Raw genomic sequence first — 18,420 nt, 5'->3', positions numbered from 1 at the left:
TCTTGAAGTTGTGCTTCTATTGTAGTTCAATTTCTTAGTAAATTTTGACATGATCAAAAGTCAAAAGATTGAAAAATCCCACACGGCCACCCCCATTTAATCATATTGAACCTAAACAAAATGCTTCAATGGTTAACCCACTTGCTTATTTATTTGTTTATTGGAATAAGAGTATGTTTGACATCCTCTTAATTATCGAAGTCTTTTTAAATATAAAAAAATATTTAAAAATATTATACTTTATAGCAAAAAGTAAAGCATTTTTAAAAAAAAATTTTATGTAAAATGTAAATGTTCGTGAGATTTTTCTATTTATAAGAATTTATCTTAATTATCTACCTCTTCTGCATTTAAATATTAAATAAAACAAAAACAAATTCCATGGCTCTACTCAATCATAAAAAGTCAACGGTTAATTTCTCAAACAAATTCTCTATTGATAAGAAAAATAGTTTTTTTCTATTTCTCGAGTAGAACGCCAAAATAGTTTTTTTTTTTTTCTTTTTTCTTTTTCTTTTGAAACTTTTTTTCCCTCTTATTCATATTTTCACGAGTAATAATGAATTACTTTGAGGTTAAATTAGGTCAAACCAACATGTTCAACCTCACGAAAAACTATCAATAAGTCAAGAAGACATATTCAGGTTAAAAGTGACAACTTAATACCAAAATGGGCCTAGAAAAATGAAGGTTCAAGCTAACGTGCTCAACCTCACAAAATGCATAATGTGGCATGCCTCAACCCAAAGAATCATCCCAAGTCCAAAATATAGCTAAAAGGAGATGAACAAAATACCAAATGACTATGTCCGTTCATATTAATCAAAAGATAATCCCAATGCAACTCCAAAATCCTATGGAGAAAGGCTTACATCAACCACCTATAAGTACACCATGATAGCGGTAAGAAAAAGTAAGTTCATTATAATTCACAAACTCCCTACTTTTCATTTTTTAACATAATCATCAATACTTGTATGACAAGCATCACACTGATGTGTAGATCTTTCCATTTTGTCAGTCATGTGCTTTCTTGAATTACAAATTTACCATTGTTGTTACTTAAAGGTCATGTTCATTTTCTCTTATCTAGATCTTGACTTCAACACAAGTTAACATAGGGTTTTATTTTTTTTTTTTGGAAAACATATATACAATGTATTTTCTTCGATAAATTTGGTTGATTAGTTTAGAAGCATATATTTATAACTAAAAGTACATAGACTCAATTGGAATGAAGCCCAATGTATCTGGACTAAAAATGGTATTTTAACCAACTTTCAATTTTGTGTTTATTAGACATTAATCTATTCAATCATTTTTAAAGTTCATAAATGACCTATTATACATGAAATTTGAAAATTTTACGATTTCATTAACATAAAATTCAATTTTATATAATCGATCAGTTAATCAAATTTTAAATATGTCGAATATTTATTAAATACAAAATTATTAAACATGTTTAAAATTTTAATCTATTAAACACAAATTAAGTAATAACTTTCTGACTTTTCTCTCTCGACTCTCATCATGAATGTGGGTACTTGTTTTAATGTTGTCAAACAGTCATTTCTTGAGATTTTATGCAAATTCCTTCAGTAAATGACTAAAATGTCCAAAAAAAAAAAATCATTTGATCTTTCTATCTTTCTTAATATTTATTCTAGTCCATAAATTTTGATTCCTAATTTTCAAAATATCTACTGTGTTATGTGAATTGTATTTTAGAAAGATTTTATAAATACATTTATTCTTTAGCTCTATTATTTCGGTTCTAATAAGTATCTATTCACATGTCACAACCAATCATTGATCAAAATTTTGGTTAAAAACTTGAAATTTCGAGTTTTTGATAGGTTCAAAATTTTGATAGAAGGAGAGTTTGATTTTCCCTTGATTTCTCAAAATTTCTCCACATTATGAAATTTCCATCAAAATTTTAAATTTTGAATTTTGAATTTTTGAAACTTTTCTTTAGCAATTAGTTATGCTAAGGGAAGGAAAGTGCCAAAAAAAGTTTTTTTTTTTTTTTTTTTTTCTCTTTTACCATACAAAATCTTTATTTTCAAGAAATCGCATATTTTCGTTCAAATATTTTTCATTCAATTTTTACATTATTTCACCTTAAACTTGAATTAATGTGAGTTCTCCAATATTCCTCTCATTTTTCCTCCAACTCTATCTACTTGTAGATTTTTCTTTTTCTTTTTTTTTTTAATTCTTTTCGATTTTGTTGTGTTATGGTTAATGTCATGGTTTTTCTATTCTTATGTTAGGTTAAAATTCAATTTAAGGTTTCATTAAATGTAAAACTCGAGTTTATATCTAATCGATTAGTTAATCAAATTTCAAATATATCTAATATCTATTGGATACAAAATAGAAAATTTATAGACTTATTAGACATATTTAAAATTCAAAAACTTTTTAGATAGAAATTAAATGTTCAAAGATACTCATTTGACTCATTTAAAGTTGATATACCAAATAATCATATATTTAAAAGTTCAATGAATAAACTAGGAAGGTAACTTTCTCTCTCATCATCAATGTGAGTACATGTTTTAATGTTGTAAAACAGCATTTTCTTGAGATTTTATGCAAACTCTTTAGTAAATGTCTTAGAAAATTATAAAAAATAACACCTTCAAATTTTCACTTTTCAAAACTAACATGTATTTTTGAAAATTTATTAAATTAGTTTTTCTCAATCTATCTCATATGAGATTGACCATCAAAAATAATTAAAAAAAATTAACATTTTCTAACTTATCAATTATTTTTGGCATTTTGGATACATTTCATACCGCACACTGAAGTTCTGTTAAGTTTTTCAATGTAATTTTTCCAAATCTTACGTAGAATCTTCTATATATTTTAAATTTTTTTCTTAGTTATCTTTACCAAAATTTATATAAATATATGTAATTTTTCAAATCTTTAACCCAAGTTTTGTTTCCAAAATTGAATTTGCCCAAGTTTTGTTTCCAAAGTTGAATTTCCAAACTTTCAAAAGAATTTACAAATTATCCAAATACATCTCAAGTGATTGCATTTTGATTTTAAATTTTAGAAAAGATTAAATTTTATAAGCATGTTAGTTTTGAAAAGTGTACTTAAGATATTATTTCAGATAACTTCCTAAATTTCTTCGTATTTGATTTTTTATCTAAATTTTTTTCGTTTGACCTTTATATCTCATTAAATATTTATTTTAGTCCATTCCCAATTTTCAAAATATTTATTGGAGCATGTGAATTGTATTTTAAAGAGATCTCATAAATACAATTTTATATTTTCCAACAAGTATATACTCACACCCAATATACATAATATTCTGTGGAAGGCGAGGCAGAAAGATGAAAGTGAATGGGGAATTAGGGTTAGGACGGTAATTTTGACGCCGCCGCCTTCCATTTTCGAAGTCCCAAAACACAAATAAAAAAAAAAAAAGGAAAATTTACGTGATTTTAGGTGCTTTCTAGTAGTCTAATAAAATGGTGTCACGTGACATTTTTATCTTTTTAAAATATTTTTTATCTATTTTTTTTTATAGTAGAGACATTTTATCTTTTTAAAATAATTTTTACCTAATTTCATTTTTGTATAGTAGAAATGTGGAGAACACAAGAATTAAAATTTAGTCTAGACTGTGTCTAATCACTACTCTAACTACATCAAACAAAGAACCTTTAATATTAATATTATTTTTTTCAAAATTTATTAGAAAAATATTGTTGTTTTGAAACTTATTAGAGAAATATTGTTGTTTTGGGAGTTCGAGGCTAGAGGTCGAACATTGAGAACTCGACTAATGTGGAAGTCGAACGTTGAGAACTCGACGAACAAAGAAAAACTTGGAAACAATACATAGGCCGAAACTTCAACCCTCGACAAGGGAAATCTCGTGAATCTCGCTTAGGTTGTCAAAGGTTGAAGTTTCGACACACATCCACCCTCGAGATTGCAGGTTTATTACTTTTCTTTTTCCCTCATAAAGGAAATAAAGTAATGAGATGGTATACTATATGTACTTGTGTACTCGAGCTGCTTCTAACAACCTATGCATTTTGTTATCATTTCGAATTAGACGGAGGCTTGTAGGATTGACATGAAGGGGTGGGGATGGCTACATTTCTGAGAGCGAACTCCAGGCGAATATGAAGCGCATGGATACAAGTCATGCCTTGGAATGAAAGACAATTCTGAATTAGCTTTATCTACGAACAAAATTTTGTATATTAGGTTGTCGAAGGTTACACACATGTCGAAACTTCAAAGCGATTAAGGAGATAAGTGGGTTGAAGCAGATTAAGGAGAGAACGAGATTCAAAGCGAGATAGTAGGATAGAGCGAGATGTTGAACGAGATTTTTAAGAGAGAGTGAGATTCAAAGTGAGATTTTAGGAGAGAGCGAGAGTGAGATCTTAGGAGAGAGCGAAAGTGAGAGTGAGAGAGCGAGAGTCTTCACTTTATTTGAACTTTCCATAGAAATATATATAAAAAAGAAAAAAAGAAAAAAGAACTAATAATCATACTATATTTGAATAATTATTAGACTATAATTGAATATATTAGATTATTATACTATAATTCAATAATCATTAGACAACAAATTGAATATATTAGATTATTATACTATAATTGAATAATCATTAGATAATAAATTGAATAATCATTAGATAATAAATTGAATAAATTGAATATATTAGATTATTATACTATAAATTGAATATATTAGATTATTATAATGTAAAACTTTATTGATTACAAAAAAAAAATAATAATAAATAAATATACAGTAGGTTATTATAAAAAAATTGAATATACAATAAATTATAATAAAAAAAATGAATATACAATAAAATGAATATATAATAAAAAAATTATTTATTATTCAATCCCTAACTATCTGGAGCCCGTCTTAGTAACGAAGGACACTTCCTTCGATTATGTCCTAATTGGTTACAAAATCCACATTGTTGTCGAGTGGCTGGTTCTGTCCAATCCACCTCGTTGTGATAAAGTAAACTTTTCGGTCTACCAGGTCTTCTCAACAACGATGGATCAGGATGTAAGACAGGCATTTTAGGGTGCGTGATTCAGTAATCTTCATGCGGTACAGGTTGAAATTGAGGAGAGTAACATTCAGCATACGTTGACAATTTGTAGTAGTCCTCAATAAAATCTTCGTAGTTCATGTTAAAATGTGAGCAAACTGCCATAAAATGCGAGCATGGAATGCCGAATGCTTGCCACTTGTTACATGAACAGTACTGCTCGGTATGATGGCTTGTTCGAGATCACTAAGTATGAAACACCTGAGAGAAAATGTAACACACGAAGAGGTGTGTTTAATTTCATATCGACATGCTAGTATAATTGTAACAGTGAACAACCCAGCAAATGGTTGGACGGGACCGAAATGTCACCATCGTTTATGCTTACGAGATATCGATCATATGTTGTATGGCGAGATCATACTACTGGAGAAATATCTTGCAGACATCGAGAGGTAGGATTTATTCAGTTGGACTGGCATCTGATCACAGCCTTGGTCGAGAGATGGAGGCTCGAGATGCATACATTTCATATGTCTGTTGGAGAGTGCACTATCACTCTACAAGACATAGAAGTGTTGTTGGGCCTGTTGATGGTGAGTCGGTCACCGGAGTGATGTACGATGACTGGTTAGAAGTTTGTCAACTGTACCTCGGTGCGACCCCACCTGTCGACAAGATTAAAGAATCGAGGTTAAGTTTAATATGGTTAGGAACACAATTTTGTGAGCTCACAGATGATGCAGACGAGGAAACCGTCATAAGATATGCGCGAGCATATATACTACAAATGATGGGTGGAAGTCTGTTTTCAGATAAATCAAGCCATTTTGTTCATTTGATGTTCCTGCCATTGTTAGCTAACCTCCATGATGCGGGGCGGTATTCATGGGGTGGAGCATGTTTGGCATGGTTGTATAGACAACTATGTAAAACAACAAGACCTGAGGTTCGAGAGATAACTGGGCCTCTCATACTTTTGCAACTATGGGCTTGGGAGCGATTTCCAACAATGGCTCTACAACTACATCATGTTAATGACGCTCAGTTAGTTGGACGAGCCTACGGTTCTCGGTATGTTGTTTTAATTCAATTTAATTTTTATATCAATGATATAGTTAATTTAAATTTTAAAATTTAAGTGGAGAGATAAAATTTGTGTGACTAGGACAACCACACATGTAGTGACAACCAAAGCTAGACTCCGTGAGGTTGCGAATGATCCGAACCAGGTTCTTGTTATATGTAGTGACAACCAAAGCTATATGGAGGAAATTCATTATATGTATGATATACCTATTATTCCTCCACCAACTCCTAGACGTAGAGTACCTATTCGGGAAGAGGATGAGTTTGATGAGGTTGCACATAATGTGGAAGAGTTGCCCCTTATGACGCAGACGCAGAGTCAAACTAAATATGTTAGTCCGATGACGATGATGCCAACATTTGGTTCAGGACATTATGACTCAGAGGCTAGTCCTTCGTCTTCATACGTGCATGGACATGGTCGGAGTCGTGGAGAGCATAATGAATATTTATATTATGAAGCGCATGCAGAGGTACCAGAGCAACATCAAGAAGAACCCGAGCAACCTCAAGTTCGAAGTCGACGACGACAACCAACTCGAAATCGATGACGTCCGCCTTGTGGGACACATTGATTTTTGTAATTATTTTTATATAAATGAGATATTTAATTTATATATTTTTTTATTTTTATGAGTTATTATTTTTTTAATTTATTCTTTTTAGAGTTTAAATAAAATAATAAAATATTTTTAGAAATTGTTTTTATAAAATGAAAAATTAAAAAAAAAATGATTAGAAAGAATAAGGTGGAATGTGTAATAATTAAAAAGGAAAAAAAGGAAAATTTGTACGGTATTCTCGTTCTCTATCAAAATCTTGCTATTTCGCTCTCGCTCTCTCTCATAATCTCACTCACTCTCATAATCTCGCTCTCGAATTTGATTGGGAAGTTCAGTGGCAAAAAGAAGAGATTCATTAGCTCGTTATTTAGTCAGACTTGCTGAGATGACAAAATCTGTAAAAATTATTCAACAAGCTTTGAAAGGAATTCTAGGGGGACCTTATGAAAATTTAGAAATACGATCTTTTGATAGAGGAAGGTCTCCGGAATGATAATTAAACAGATTCAATAATAATGTTAGGAAGGGCAAGGTCGAGGGTTTAAAGTTCGACGTACAAGTGAAATGAAGGTCGAGGGTTCAAAATTCGACCTATCTAGGTCGAATTTTCAACCCTCGACTTATTTTAAAAAAAAAACAATAATTAGGTCGAATTTTCACCCTAGACTTATTTTAAAAAAAAAAACAACAACAATATTTTTACAAATAGTTTGAAAACAACAATATTTTCCTAAATAGTTTCTAAAAGGACAATATCATTTTAATTTTTCCATCAAACAATGGTGTATATATATATATATACTTTTTGTATTGTATAATATATTTGCCTTTGTAGTGATTAAGGAGCAAAACGCATAGTATATAAATATAAATAAATATATATATAAATAAATATATATATATATATATAAATAAATAAATAAATATATATATAAATAAATAAATAAATATATACATATATATAAATAAATAAATATATATATATATATTGTACTGTATAATTTATTTGCCTTTGTAGTGATTAAGGAGCAAAGCGCATGAAGCCGTACACTGCTACTTTACACCTACCACCCTCCATACTTCCAAAATATTCCTATTTTCTACTCATTAATTATTAGACTCATACTTTATAATCTTCATCTAATGTGTTGAATTTATTTTTTTCTTGAACTTAAAAAAAATGAGTTTAAAATACCTTTATCGTTAATTTTGAATGAAATTCGTTAATATTTTAAAAAATCTCCTTAAACTTTAAAAAAAAAAAAATTGAAAAGATATCCTTACAATACCGTTGAGATATCTTACTTATTTATTTTCCATCTTTTTCTCTCCTCCCTTTTTTAATACTCTCTTACTCCTCTTTTTGTTAATTGTTTGACATTTGTTATTCTAAAATAAATAAATAAATACAACTTCACACTTCACTTAAGGAATATGAACTATGATAAGAAGAAAGAATATAAAGTAAGCACAAGAGACTTCAGGATTAAATATTTTAACAAAGTCACACGTTAGTAATTGAATGTATGTTAATAGCTAAATATATTTTTTTAATTCGACTATTTATCATTTTGGGATGTTTTAAGGGGAAATTTTGATTTTGGAATTTTGTGAGATTTTATAATTTAACTTAAAATTTTGAGTTATATTTTGGTTGCTAAGAAAATTGGTATAAGTTATTGGAAAATTAACATAAAAATGAGAGTATCTGTATAAAAAAAATGAGGATATTTATATAATTTGTTTTAAAATTGGATCTTTTCGAACGTAGAAAACATTAGACAAATTGATCACCATGTTAGCTGTAAAAGCATTTTTAAACTTTTTTTTAATTCAAAAATTATTTTTGTAACGAGGTATTAGCAGTTTATGTTCATATACTAATTGTGAAGATGTTTTTTTTTTTTTAATCTTTTTAGATTAAGGGTATTGTTGAAATTTTTTAAAGTTTAAGGGTATTTTTAAAACAAAACTTTAATGATTTCTATTCGAAATTTACGGCAATTTAATTTTTGAACTCTTTTATGAAAGTTTAAGTGTACATTTTTTAAACTTTTGAAAGTTCAAAAATATTCTTGACACAAAATACAAAGTTTAAAGACTTTTTTTAAATAATTTATCCTTCATTTTTTATTTTAATTCTTTTCAATGAAACACGTTAAAGTATGGGAGTAGAGGAGTGAAGATTTAAGGGATTGTTTGATACCTTAAACACAGACTATTATAATTCAAATTAAAATAGTCTACACGCAAACACAAACTATTATAACTTATGGACTATAATTATCCTTAAATAGAATAATTAACCCAACTATCAAACGTCCCTAAGTTCTAACATTAATATATTTTTTTTGTTTGAGAAAAAAATATACTCCTTTGTTCCTGGGTCTTATATTTAGTCTTTATTTGATCTATAAACTTCAAAATGTTAACTTTTATTCTTGAATTTGAATTTAATTTTTATTTCTCCCCTATATTTTAAGATGTTGCATTACTATTTTTTTATAATTTAATTTCTCTTTAGCCTTTAGGTTTCAATATTTCACATTTTACTTTCAAGTTTTCACTAATGTTTACTCTTGATTTCTGGCGTTAGACTGTAAACGAATTATGATGTAAAATTCTTTTACTTAAATTTAATTGTGATAGAAAATTCGTACAAATTAATTAACTACTTTTTATTTTAAAAATTAATATCAATGATCGAATTCGAAAATAAGTATTTAGTAAAAAGTTAAGAATAAAAGTGCAAAACTTAAAAATGGAAGTAAAATTCAAGCCTCAAAATAAAAAAGAGTAAGTTAAATTACTATTTTGTTGCTTGGATTTAATTCCATTTTGGTTCATTGAAACTAGCCTATGATATTAGTTTATTGTTGATATTTTGAAAACAATAATTAGTCTTTATTATCATTCCATTTATAAACCTTAAAAACATATTCACATAATTTAATTGTATTAAAATTATCATTATTATTTAATCAATTTTAATTAAAAAATAATTTTGAGGGGCAAAATTTAAGATTTTACTAAAAGTATTGACCACTAAAATAGAATAAATTTAAAGTACAGGTATCAAAATGATATTTTTACTAACAAAGTAACTATATTTTGAAATATAATGATCAAATAAAAACTAAATACAAAACTTGGATAAAAATGTTTCATTTTAAAACTTAAAAATAGATGAAAACTAGACCCAAAACTTCAAAGTTTAAACCTCTACTCCTTGCCTCAAACGTCTTTCTCAAGTTTAAGGAGTAATGAGCCAACCACTCACATAGTAGTAGCCATATTGTATAAAGACAATGACTAGGTGCAACTTACACATTTTAATACAACCTCTCACCAATTTTTAATTAACGGACATCCAAGTAATTTTTATTTAATAATTTAAAAATGATTAGGTGCTAGCTACCAAATGTCTGTGCAGGCTCAAACAACTGTCAAATAAAAAACCATCGTGTAATAGTTTTTTTTTTCTTTTATTATTTTTATTGTATATAAAGAAGATGAGGATGAGATTAGATGCAGCCTCCACCTAATTATTGCTCGGTTGAGCATGGTGTTTGTCCTTCTCCCTCCATGGAAGTCTTCCCCCTGTTTCCATGCCTTCTTCATTATCTCCTTCACTTTCTCTACCTTTCTTTTCATCTGCTTCCCTCTCTCCTTCTCTTCCATCACCTCTTCCATCTTCCTCACTATATCTTCACTCTTCACTTCGCTTTTCTTTCCTCTCACCACCTCCACACACACCCCCATTTCTTCCTCCAAATATTTCACGTTGAAGAACTGCTCTCCGGCCAATGGCCACCCGATTATCGGCACCCCCTGGCTTAACGATTCCATCATCGAGTTCCATCCACAGTGCGACAGAAATGCTGATACTGCTCTGTGCGATAGAATTTCCACTTGCGGCGCCCAGTTCTGCACCACCAAACCTCTTCTCGAAGCCCTGTTTCGCTCTTCAAACCCTTTCGGCAGCCATTCCTCCCCCTTGAATTCCGAGTTTATGTCCACTCCGATCGGAGGTCGTACTACCCAGATGAAATTCTTCAGGCTGGCCTCTAGCGCTTTCCTCAAGTGCATCATTTGTGACGATGATATCATGTTCATCCACCCGAAAGAAACGTACAAAACAGAGTTCGATGGCTTCGAGCCACTCTAGAATGGCTTCTCTTGTAATTAATCCAATTGTATTCCCAATACGATCCTGCTCTTAATCCCAATCAAGTGGGCCGATTGGACGAACATGGATCCTCGGGAATTTAAGCTTGAAATACGACAGCCCAATTTGATCAGACTCCACAACAGTGTTAAAAAGCAAGCAATGAAAGTGTTAAGGATGCCAATACAGCCAGTCACGGCACCAAAGGAAAATCCACTCAGCAGCTCTGTCAGCAGTGCAAGACTTTATAAATTATAGTCTTACCTCTTTACCAAAAAAATAGGATAGTTACAACAAGTGTCTAACCATTTTTTGTTGTTGAATTATTCTAGGCTTTCCAAATTAGGGATTCCATGTTGTATAAATATAACATCTATGTACATTTCAAAACACAAGAAAATATAAAGGAAAGGTTGGCGTGCCACTATCGTGTACCTTTTGTATTATCGTCTACCTAGTTAAAACTTTCGTTTACCTCTGTTTGATACTATCGTCTACACGCCATAGTCTATCTCCTAACGCTATCGTCTACCTCCTTAAGACGTTATCGTTTACCTCCTCTAAACGCTATCGTCTATCTCTTGATACTATCGTCTACCTCCTTTAAATGCTATCGTATACTTTTTGACACAATCGTTTACTTGTTGGCATGATCATCTACCTTTTTACTACTATCGTTTACCGTCCCCTCGTATACCTCTTCAAACGACAACGCGCGCTTCAACTTCCCACGTGAGTCTACCGTCTCCTTCAACTTCACACTTTAACTTGGTATCAGAGTAACAATGACCAACGTCAATCAAGGAAACTTGGGAACCACCCTCGGCACAGCCAACTTCAGCGGCCCACCCTTAAACCAACTCCTCAATCAGATAACCTCTATCAAATTTGACCGCAATAATTTCCTTTTATGGAAAAACTTGGCGCTTCCAATCCTTCAGAGCTTTCGACTCAAAGGGCACCTGATCGGACAAAAAGTTTGTCCCCCAATGTTTTTGCAACCTGCAATCAATGAGAGCATACCGACTGGATTGACTGGAGTAGAAGCTGCTCCGCGCAGCACAGAAGGAAGCTTCGGCAGTAGTGCTTCCAGCTCGTCGACAACAATTGAGGTAAATCCTCAATATGAAGCATGGATGGCTGTAGATCAACTCCTCCTAGGCTGGCTATATAACTCCATGACACCAAAAGTTGCCATTCAAGTGATGGGATGTGCATGTGCAAGGGATCTGTGGACCAACATTCAACAACTCTTTAGTGTTCAGTCCAAGGCTGAAGAAGATTATCTGAGACATGTGTTTCAAACAACCAGAAAAGGTAATTTGACAATGGAAAAGTACCTTTGAACTATGAAAATGAATGCTGACAATCTTGAGTAAGCTGGTAGTCCAGTGCCATCAAGAGCTCTTTTTTCACAGGTGCAACTGGGACTTGATGAAGAGTACAATGGCATCGTGGCCACGATCCAAGGGAGAGCAGACATGTCATGGCTTGATATGCAATCAGAATTTCTCTTGTATGAAAGGAGATTGGAACATCAGTCAAACCAAAAAACAACAGTAGGCTTCAACCAAGTCAGTAATGTTTCAGTGAATATGACAAATACTAGACATGTCAACCAAAATAACAAGACCAATAGCAGCAACCAGTCTACTGGGAGAGGACAACGAGGTGGTGGTGGCCATGGTAGAGGTCGAGGCAGGGGAAGAAACAACAACAAACCTGTGTATCAAGTTTGTGGGAAGGTAGGACACATAGCATTTTACTGCTTCAATAGGTATAATAGAGATTTTGTTCCCAATTCTTCTCAAAACAAGGGACAACCCTTCCCTAACAACCAGACAAAAAACACACAACCTTATCCAACAGCCCTAGCCACTGCTTATGAAAGTAATCCCTTTCTGACAAGACAAACTGATGTAAATTGGTATGCTGACGGGTGCCTCTAATCATGTTACCTCATACTTCAACAATCTTGGCAATCCGACTGAATACTCAAGTACCGAAGCAGTCACTGTAGCTAATGGTAATACTCTAGAAATTTCTCATGGTGGAACTGTATGTCTGTCTAGTGATGCTTGTAATTTGAAACTGAATGATATGTTATGTGTGCCTGCCATAGAAAAAAATTTGGTCAGTATATCTAAGCTAACAAAAGACAATAATGTGTTTATTGAATTTCACACGAATTACTGTCTTGTTAAGGACAAGGGTACGGGACAAACAGTAATGAAGGGAGTGCTTAAAGATGGACTATATCAGTTAGAAGGTGCAGAAGTTAGCTCGAAGTCAGTAGGAAACGGAGTACCATCGCAACCAGTGCACAAGAATAAAGATTTGTCTACTCTTAGCATATCTTCGAAGCATAGGGTGTCTAAGGTTACATGGCATAGAAGACTTGGCCATCCTTCGTAAAAAAATCTAGAATTTATTATCAAAGCCTGTAATCTCCCTATGTTATCTAATGAAGAGCTCAAATTTTGTGATTCTTGTAGCTATGGTAAATTGCACTCTTTAGCCTTCTCTAACTCTAACTCAAGAGCATATGTAACCTTTGAACTTATACATACTGATTTGTGGAGTCCAACTCCTCTCTTGTCTATAGATGGGTATAAATATTATGCTATCTTTGTTGATGATCACAGTAGGTACACATGAATCTATCCTCTAAGGTTAAAAGTGACACACTTGCAACTTTTCAACACTTTCTCACCATGATACAAACTCAGTTCAATACACTAATCAAGTCCCTACAGTCAGATAATGGTGGAGAATTTGTCAAGATACATAAAGTATGTTATCAACTTGGCATTGCCTCCAGGTATACCTGTCCATATACGTCAGCACAAAATGGAAGGGCTGAGAGGAAACACAGACACATAGTGGAGATAGGGCTAACCCTACTAGCCCAAGCACATCTTCCCTTACATCATTGGTGGAATGCTTTCTTATACTCAACTCTGCTGATTAATGGCATTCCCACCCCTGTCCTAAATGGACAGTCTCCAATGGAAGTGATGTTAAAAAAGAAGCTCAAGTTTGGGGAGCTTCGAATATTTGGGTGTGCATGTTTCCCCTACTTGAGACCATACAATTCACATAAGTTGAGCTATCACACAGAGAAGTGCATCTATCTCGACCCTACTATGAATAACAAAGGCTATAAATGCCTCAGCCCCAATGGTAGGCTGTTCATCTCTCGACATGTTGTGTTTGATGAAATTGATTTTCCTTGTCAGGTGCCTCATTCAGCTTGTAGACCAGCCAAGCAAGCAGTTGCCATCCACCCGGTTTTCTAGCTACCCCTCAGTCAGGACACACCGCATAGTGACTCTATGCCCTCTACGTCCACAACCTCACCCTCACTAATTATCATAACAATCCACACCCAATCACCAACTAATAACTCTACAGACAGCCTAGCCTTCCCACCTCTCTCTTCTGATCGCCTACCCACCAATTGCTTACCCAACGATCATGCACCTATCGATAGTTTACCTAACGATCATTTACCCTCATTGTCTAGTGTCAAACCCACTGATCGCCTACCCACCAATTGTTTACCTAACAATGAACATTGTTGGGAATAAATGGGTATTCAGAATCAAACGGAGTCTTAATGGCTCCATTCTACGCTACAAAGCGTGACTCGTAGCAAAAGGCTTCCATCAAAACCCGAGCATTTATTTCTTCAAGACATTTAATTCAGTGGTAAAGGCGTCCACCTTCCGGATCATCATTAGCCTTGCTGTATTCAAAGGGTGGCAGTTGAGACAGTTAGATTTCAATAACGCCTTCCTTAATGGACTCCTCGATGAAGAAGTTTACATGTGCCAACCACAAGGATTTGTTCATCCTCAACTACCAAATCATGTATGTCGCTTACACAAGGGCATATATATGGCCTCAAACAAGCGTCAAGGGCCTGGAACAACATATTGGAGACAACACTATATAGTTAGGGCTTTCAGAATATTAAGTTTGATACATCTTTCTTCATATATCGGAGCACTTCTGCCTTAATACTCTTACTGGTATATGTTGATGATGTAATTATCACAGACACCGATCTGCAGGTAATCAACAAGCTTGTAAAAGCCTTGGACTCCAAGTTTGCTCTAAAGGATCTTGGCCAACTCCATTATTTCCTTGGAGTCTAACTGCACACTGTCGCAAATGGAGTTATACTAAATCAGGAAAAGTATTTTGAGGACCTACTACACCGCTTTGACCTTGGAGACCTAAAATCGGCACCCTCTTCGAGTGTTCTATACAAGAAACTCTCCATCTTCGATGGAACTCCTCTTGACAATCCCTATGTCTATCGGAGCACAATTGGCGCCCTACAATACGTAACCACCACGAGACCTGACATTACATATGCGGTTAATCATCTAAGTCAGTACTTAAAGCAACCTATGTATGTTCACTGGTAAGCGATGAAGAGAGTACTCAGATATGTGAGTGGCACTCGACACTTTGGCCTCTACATTCAACATGGGTCCAACCTGTCTGTTTTGGTCTTCTCTGATGTCGATTGGGTAGCCAACATAGACGATTGAAAATCAGTTGTTGCTTATTGCATCTTTCTTGGTGGTAATCATGTCTCCTGGTCCTCAAAGAAACAATCCGTTGTAGCCCGGTCTAGCATGGAGTCTGAATATAGAGTGTTTGCTCATGCCTCTGTAGAAATCATCTGGGTGCAATAACTACTATCTAAGATTGATGTCAAACAGAAGTCGGCTTCAGTCCTGTGTTGTGAAAACCTCAGCGCCGGTGTTCTAGCCATCAATCCGGTGTTTCATGCGCGGACCAAGAACATTGAGATCGACATTCACTTCGTTCGTGATCAAGTCTTCAGTGGTCAGCTTGATGTTCATTATGTACCATCCTCCGACCAAATCGCTGACTACCTCACCAAAACCTTAACACACTTACAGTTCTTCCACCTACGATCCAAACTCAGTGTAGTAGAACTACCCTCTCGTTTGAGGGGGGATGTTAAAGATGCCAATACAGTCAGTCACGTCACCAAAAGAAAATCCACTAAGCAGCTTCATCACCAATGCAAGACTTCATAAATTATAGTCTTACCCCTTTACTAAAAGAATAGGATGGTTACAACAAGTGTCTAACCATTTTTTGTTGTTGAATTATTCTTGGCTTCCCAAATTAGGGATTTCATGTTGTATAAATATAACACCTATGTACATTTCAAAACACAAGAAAATATAAAGGAAAGGTTGGCGTGCCACTATTGTGTACCTTATGTATTATTGTCTACCTGGTTAAAACTGTCGTTTACCTCTATTTGATATATCATCTACCTCTTGACGTTATCATCTACACGCCATCGTCTATCTTCTGACGCTATCACCTACCTCCTTCAGACATTATCGTTTACCTCTTCTAAACGCTATCGCCTATCTCTTGACGCTATCGTCTACCTCCTTTAAATGCTATCGTCTACTTCTTGACCCTATCGTTTACTTTTTGGCGTGATTGTCTACCTTTTTACTACTATTGTTTACCGTCCCATCGTATACCTTTTCAAATGATAACACGCACTTCAACTTCCCGCGTGAGTCATTCGTCTCCTTCAACTTCACACATTAACAGAGTCCCCCCACGCGGATAAATTTTCTCTCTGGAAAATCGACCAATCACCCTCACCATCAGCATCCTTAATGTTGGCTGGCAACTGGATCCTATGAAGTAGAATGGATGGTTTTTTAAAATCGGGCAAAGAGAATTCGTCAACGGTGACGTTCCGGTGAGGAAGATTGAGCCAAAGAGAGCAATAGCAAGCTAGGCCAAAACCACCTGTCCCACTAAATATAGCGTGGTAGACGCTGAGTTATTTGACGACATTGGCAGTCCAACCAAGAAAGATGTTGGAGATGATACAGAGTGGGGGGGGGGGGCATGGTTGTGGGCTATAAGGGCTTGAATGGCTTCCTTGAAGGAGGATTTGAATTTCAGAGAGTTTGAAGCTTGGAAAAGGCGAAGGAAAAGGTGGTAAGGGAGGGTATCAACATTTTTGGAGGCCAGTGGGAGGCCATAGGTGGAGCTTGAGAAGGGGATTTCAAGAAAACAAATGAAAGAATGTGGGGAAAGTGAAGACTCGATTTTTGTAGTGTTCAAAGGAGTGTTTACAAAGTAAATTTTGAAGTTGGTGTTTGTTTGCTTAATTTGGTGAGCTAAATGTCACGCGGTCATTATTTTCAAGCAGTTTGGAATGCGACACTTGGGTGATTCTTATGCTCAAGACACTCCAAGAAATCCTTTATAGAGGTTTGAAAATTATTATGATAATACGAACTTAAAAAGGTCAAGGGAAGGTTGGTGTACGAGTTTGGGAATGAGTGTGTATTGCTTTGAGAACTTGTTGCTTGATGGGTGTACAAATGAGCCCTTGGGGCTATTTATAGGATTGTTCTCACCGACCTAAGGACTTTAACTAACCTAGCGAGATTAGTTATGGCTTGTTCTAGAACCATCTTGATACATCTTGGGTCTAGCTAGATCATTCTACAATCATTAAGTACATTCTAGGGTCTTCTAAAATATTCTGGGCATGTCTAAACCCTTCCAGCTCCTTCCTGTCCTTGTCCAACACTGCCTTGTCTAGCATGTTCTAGAGCCTTCTAGAGGTGTTCGGGTCTGTCAAGAGCATTCCAGCATTGTTTATGGCCTTTGTGCACGTTCTAGCCATCTCTACAGCTGTCTGGATTTATCTCGGGTCATCTGGGTGTCTCGCAAAGGTGCTGGTACCGTCCAACACTCTCCAGAAGCTTCTAGGCTCGTTTAGGACATGGGTGAGGTGTCTAGAGCATTCGTCGTGCGTCTGGAATGTTCGTACGCACAGGCATGCATATGTTGATAGGGCCACGCGGATGGGCATCTGGTAGGGACATTCGAGCGTGTGCACACATGGGGCCCTGTGCGTGTTGCATCTGAGGCGTGCGCCTGGCATGGTGCATGTGTGCATGCACGCCAATCGTGCCTCCATGTCTTGGGACATTACAAGGCTTTGTGGCTCTTCTTGACTTATGCTAAGGAGTTTTTTTCCGAAATTTGAAGGACATCTTGTGGGGCGTGACATAAAGCTAAAAATGGAATGATATGGCTTTACCCCATGAACAGGAATAGTACAATGCTCTTTTTTTTTCCATCCTCCATTATTGATACCAAGAATTGAGGATGATAAAAGGTATAAATGTATTATGTAAGTGTAGAAGAGAAGTGGAATTTTGATTCATACTTCCCATGTGAGTCTCTTATATATACACAAACCTAACTCAAACAATAGATGGCAATCAAGAAATTTTGTTCACACGCTCTCCTTACTATTCGCAGGTCTACCCTTTCTTTTTGAGCATATCTCCTAAAATATTGACTTTATTTCATTCTTAACTTTATTTCCTCTTGAAAGGACAAAGCTGGCCATGTCTTAGCGGCTTTAGCATTCTCTCAAGACTGCTATTTAATTTGAAATGATTTTTTTTTAGTTTGCATTTTTTCCATCATTCGTGAG

General features: G+C 34.5%; 1 protein-coding gene across 1 annotated transcript; it reads right to left on the bottom strand.

Annotated features, from left to right (window-relative positions):
* Window positions 1-10,118: 10,118 nt before the first annotated feature.
* Window positions 10,119-18,065, bottom strand: LOC150033068 (UDP-Glycosyltransferase superfamily protein). Its single transcript, XM_090306271.1, is given in 6 exon segments — window positions 10,119-10,158; window positions 10,257-10,871; window positions 10,873-11,044; window positions 16,494-16,803; window positions 16,806-17,083; window positions 17,987-18,065. Coding segments are annotated over 6 exon segments (1,494 nt in total).
* Between the last annotated feature and the right edge of the window lie 355 nt (window positions 18,066-18,420).

This window comes from Benincasa hispida, chromosome 10, assembly GCF_027475165.1.
Source record: "Benincasa hispida cultivar pf3 chromosome 10, pf3_genome.v1.1, whole genome shotgun sequence".
Classification (NCBI taxonomy): Eukaryota; Viridiplantae; Streptophyta; class Magnoliopsida; order Cucurbitales; family Cucurbitaceae; genus Benincasa; species Benincasa hispida.
This window is presented reverse-complemented; position numbering and strand designations above follow the sequence as displayed.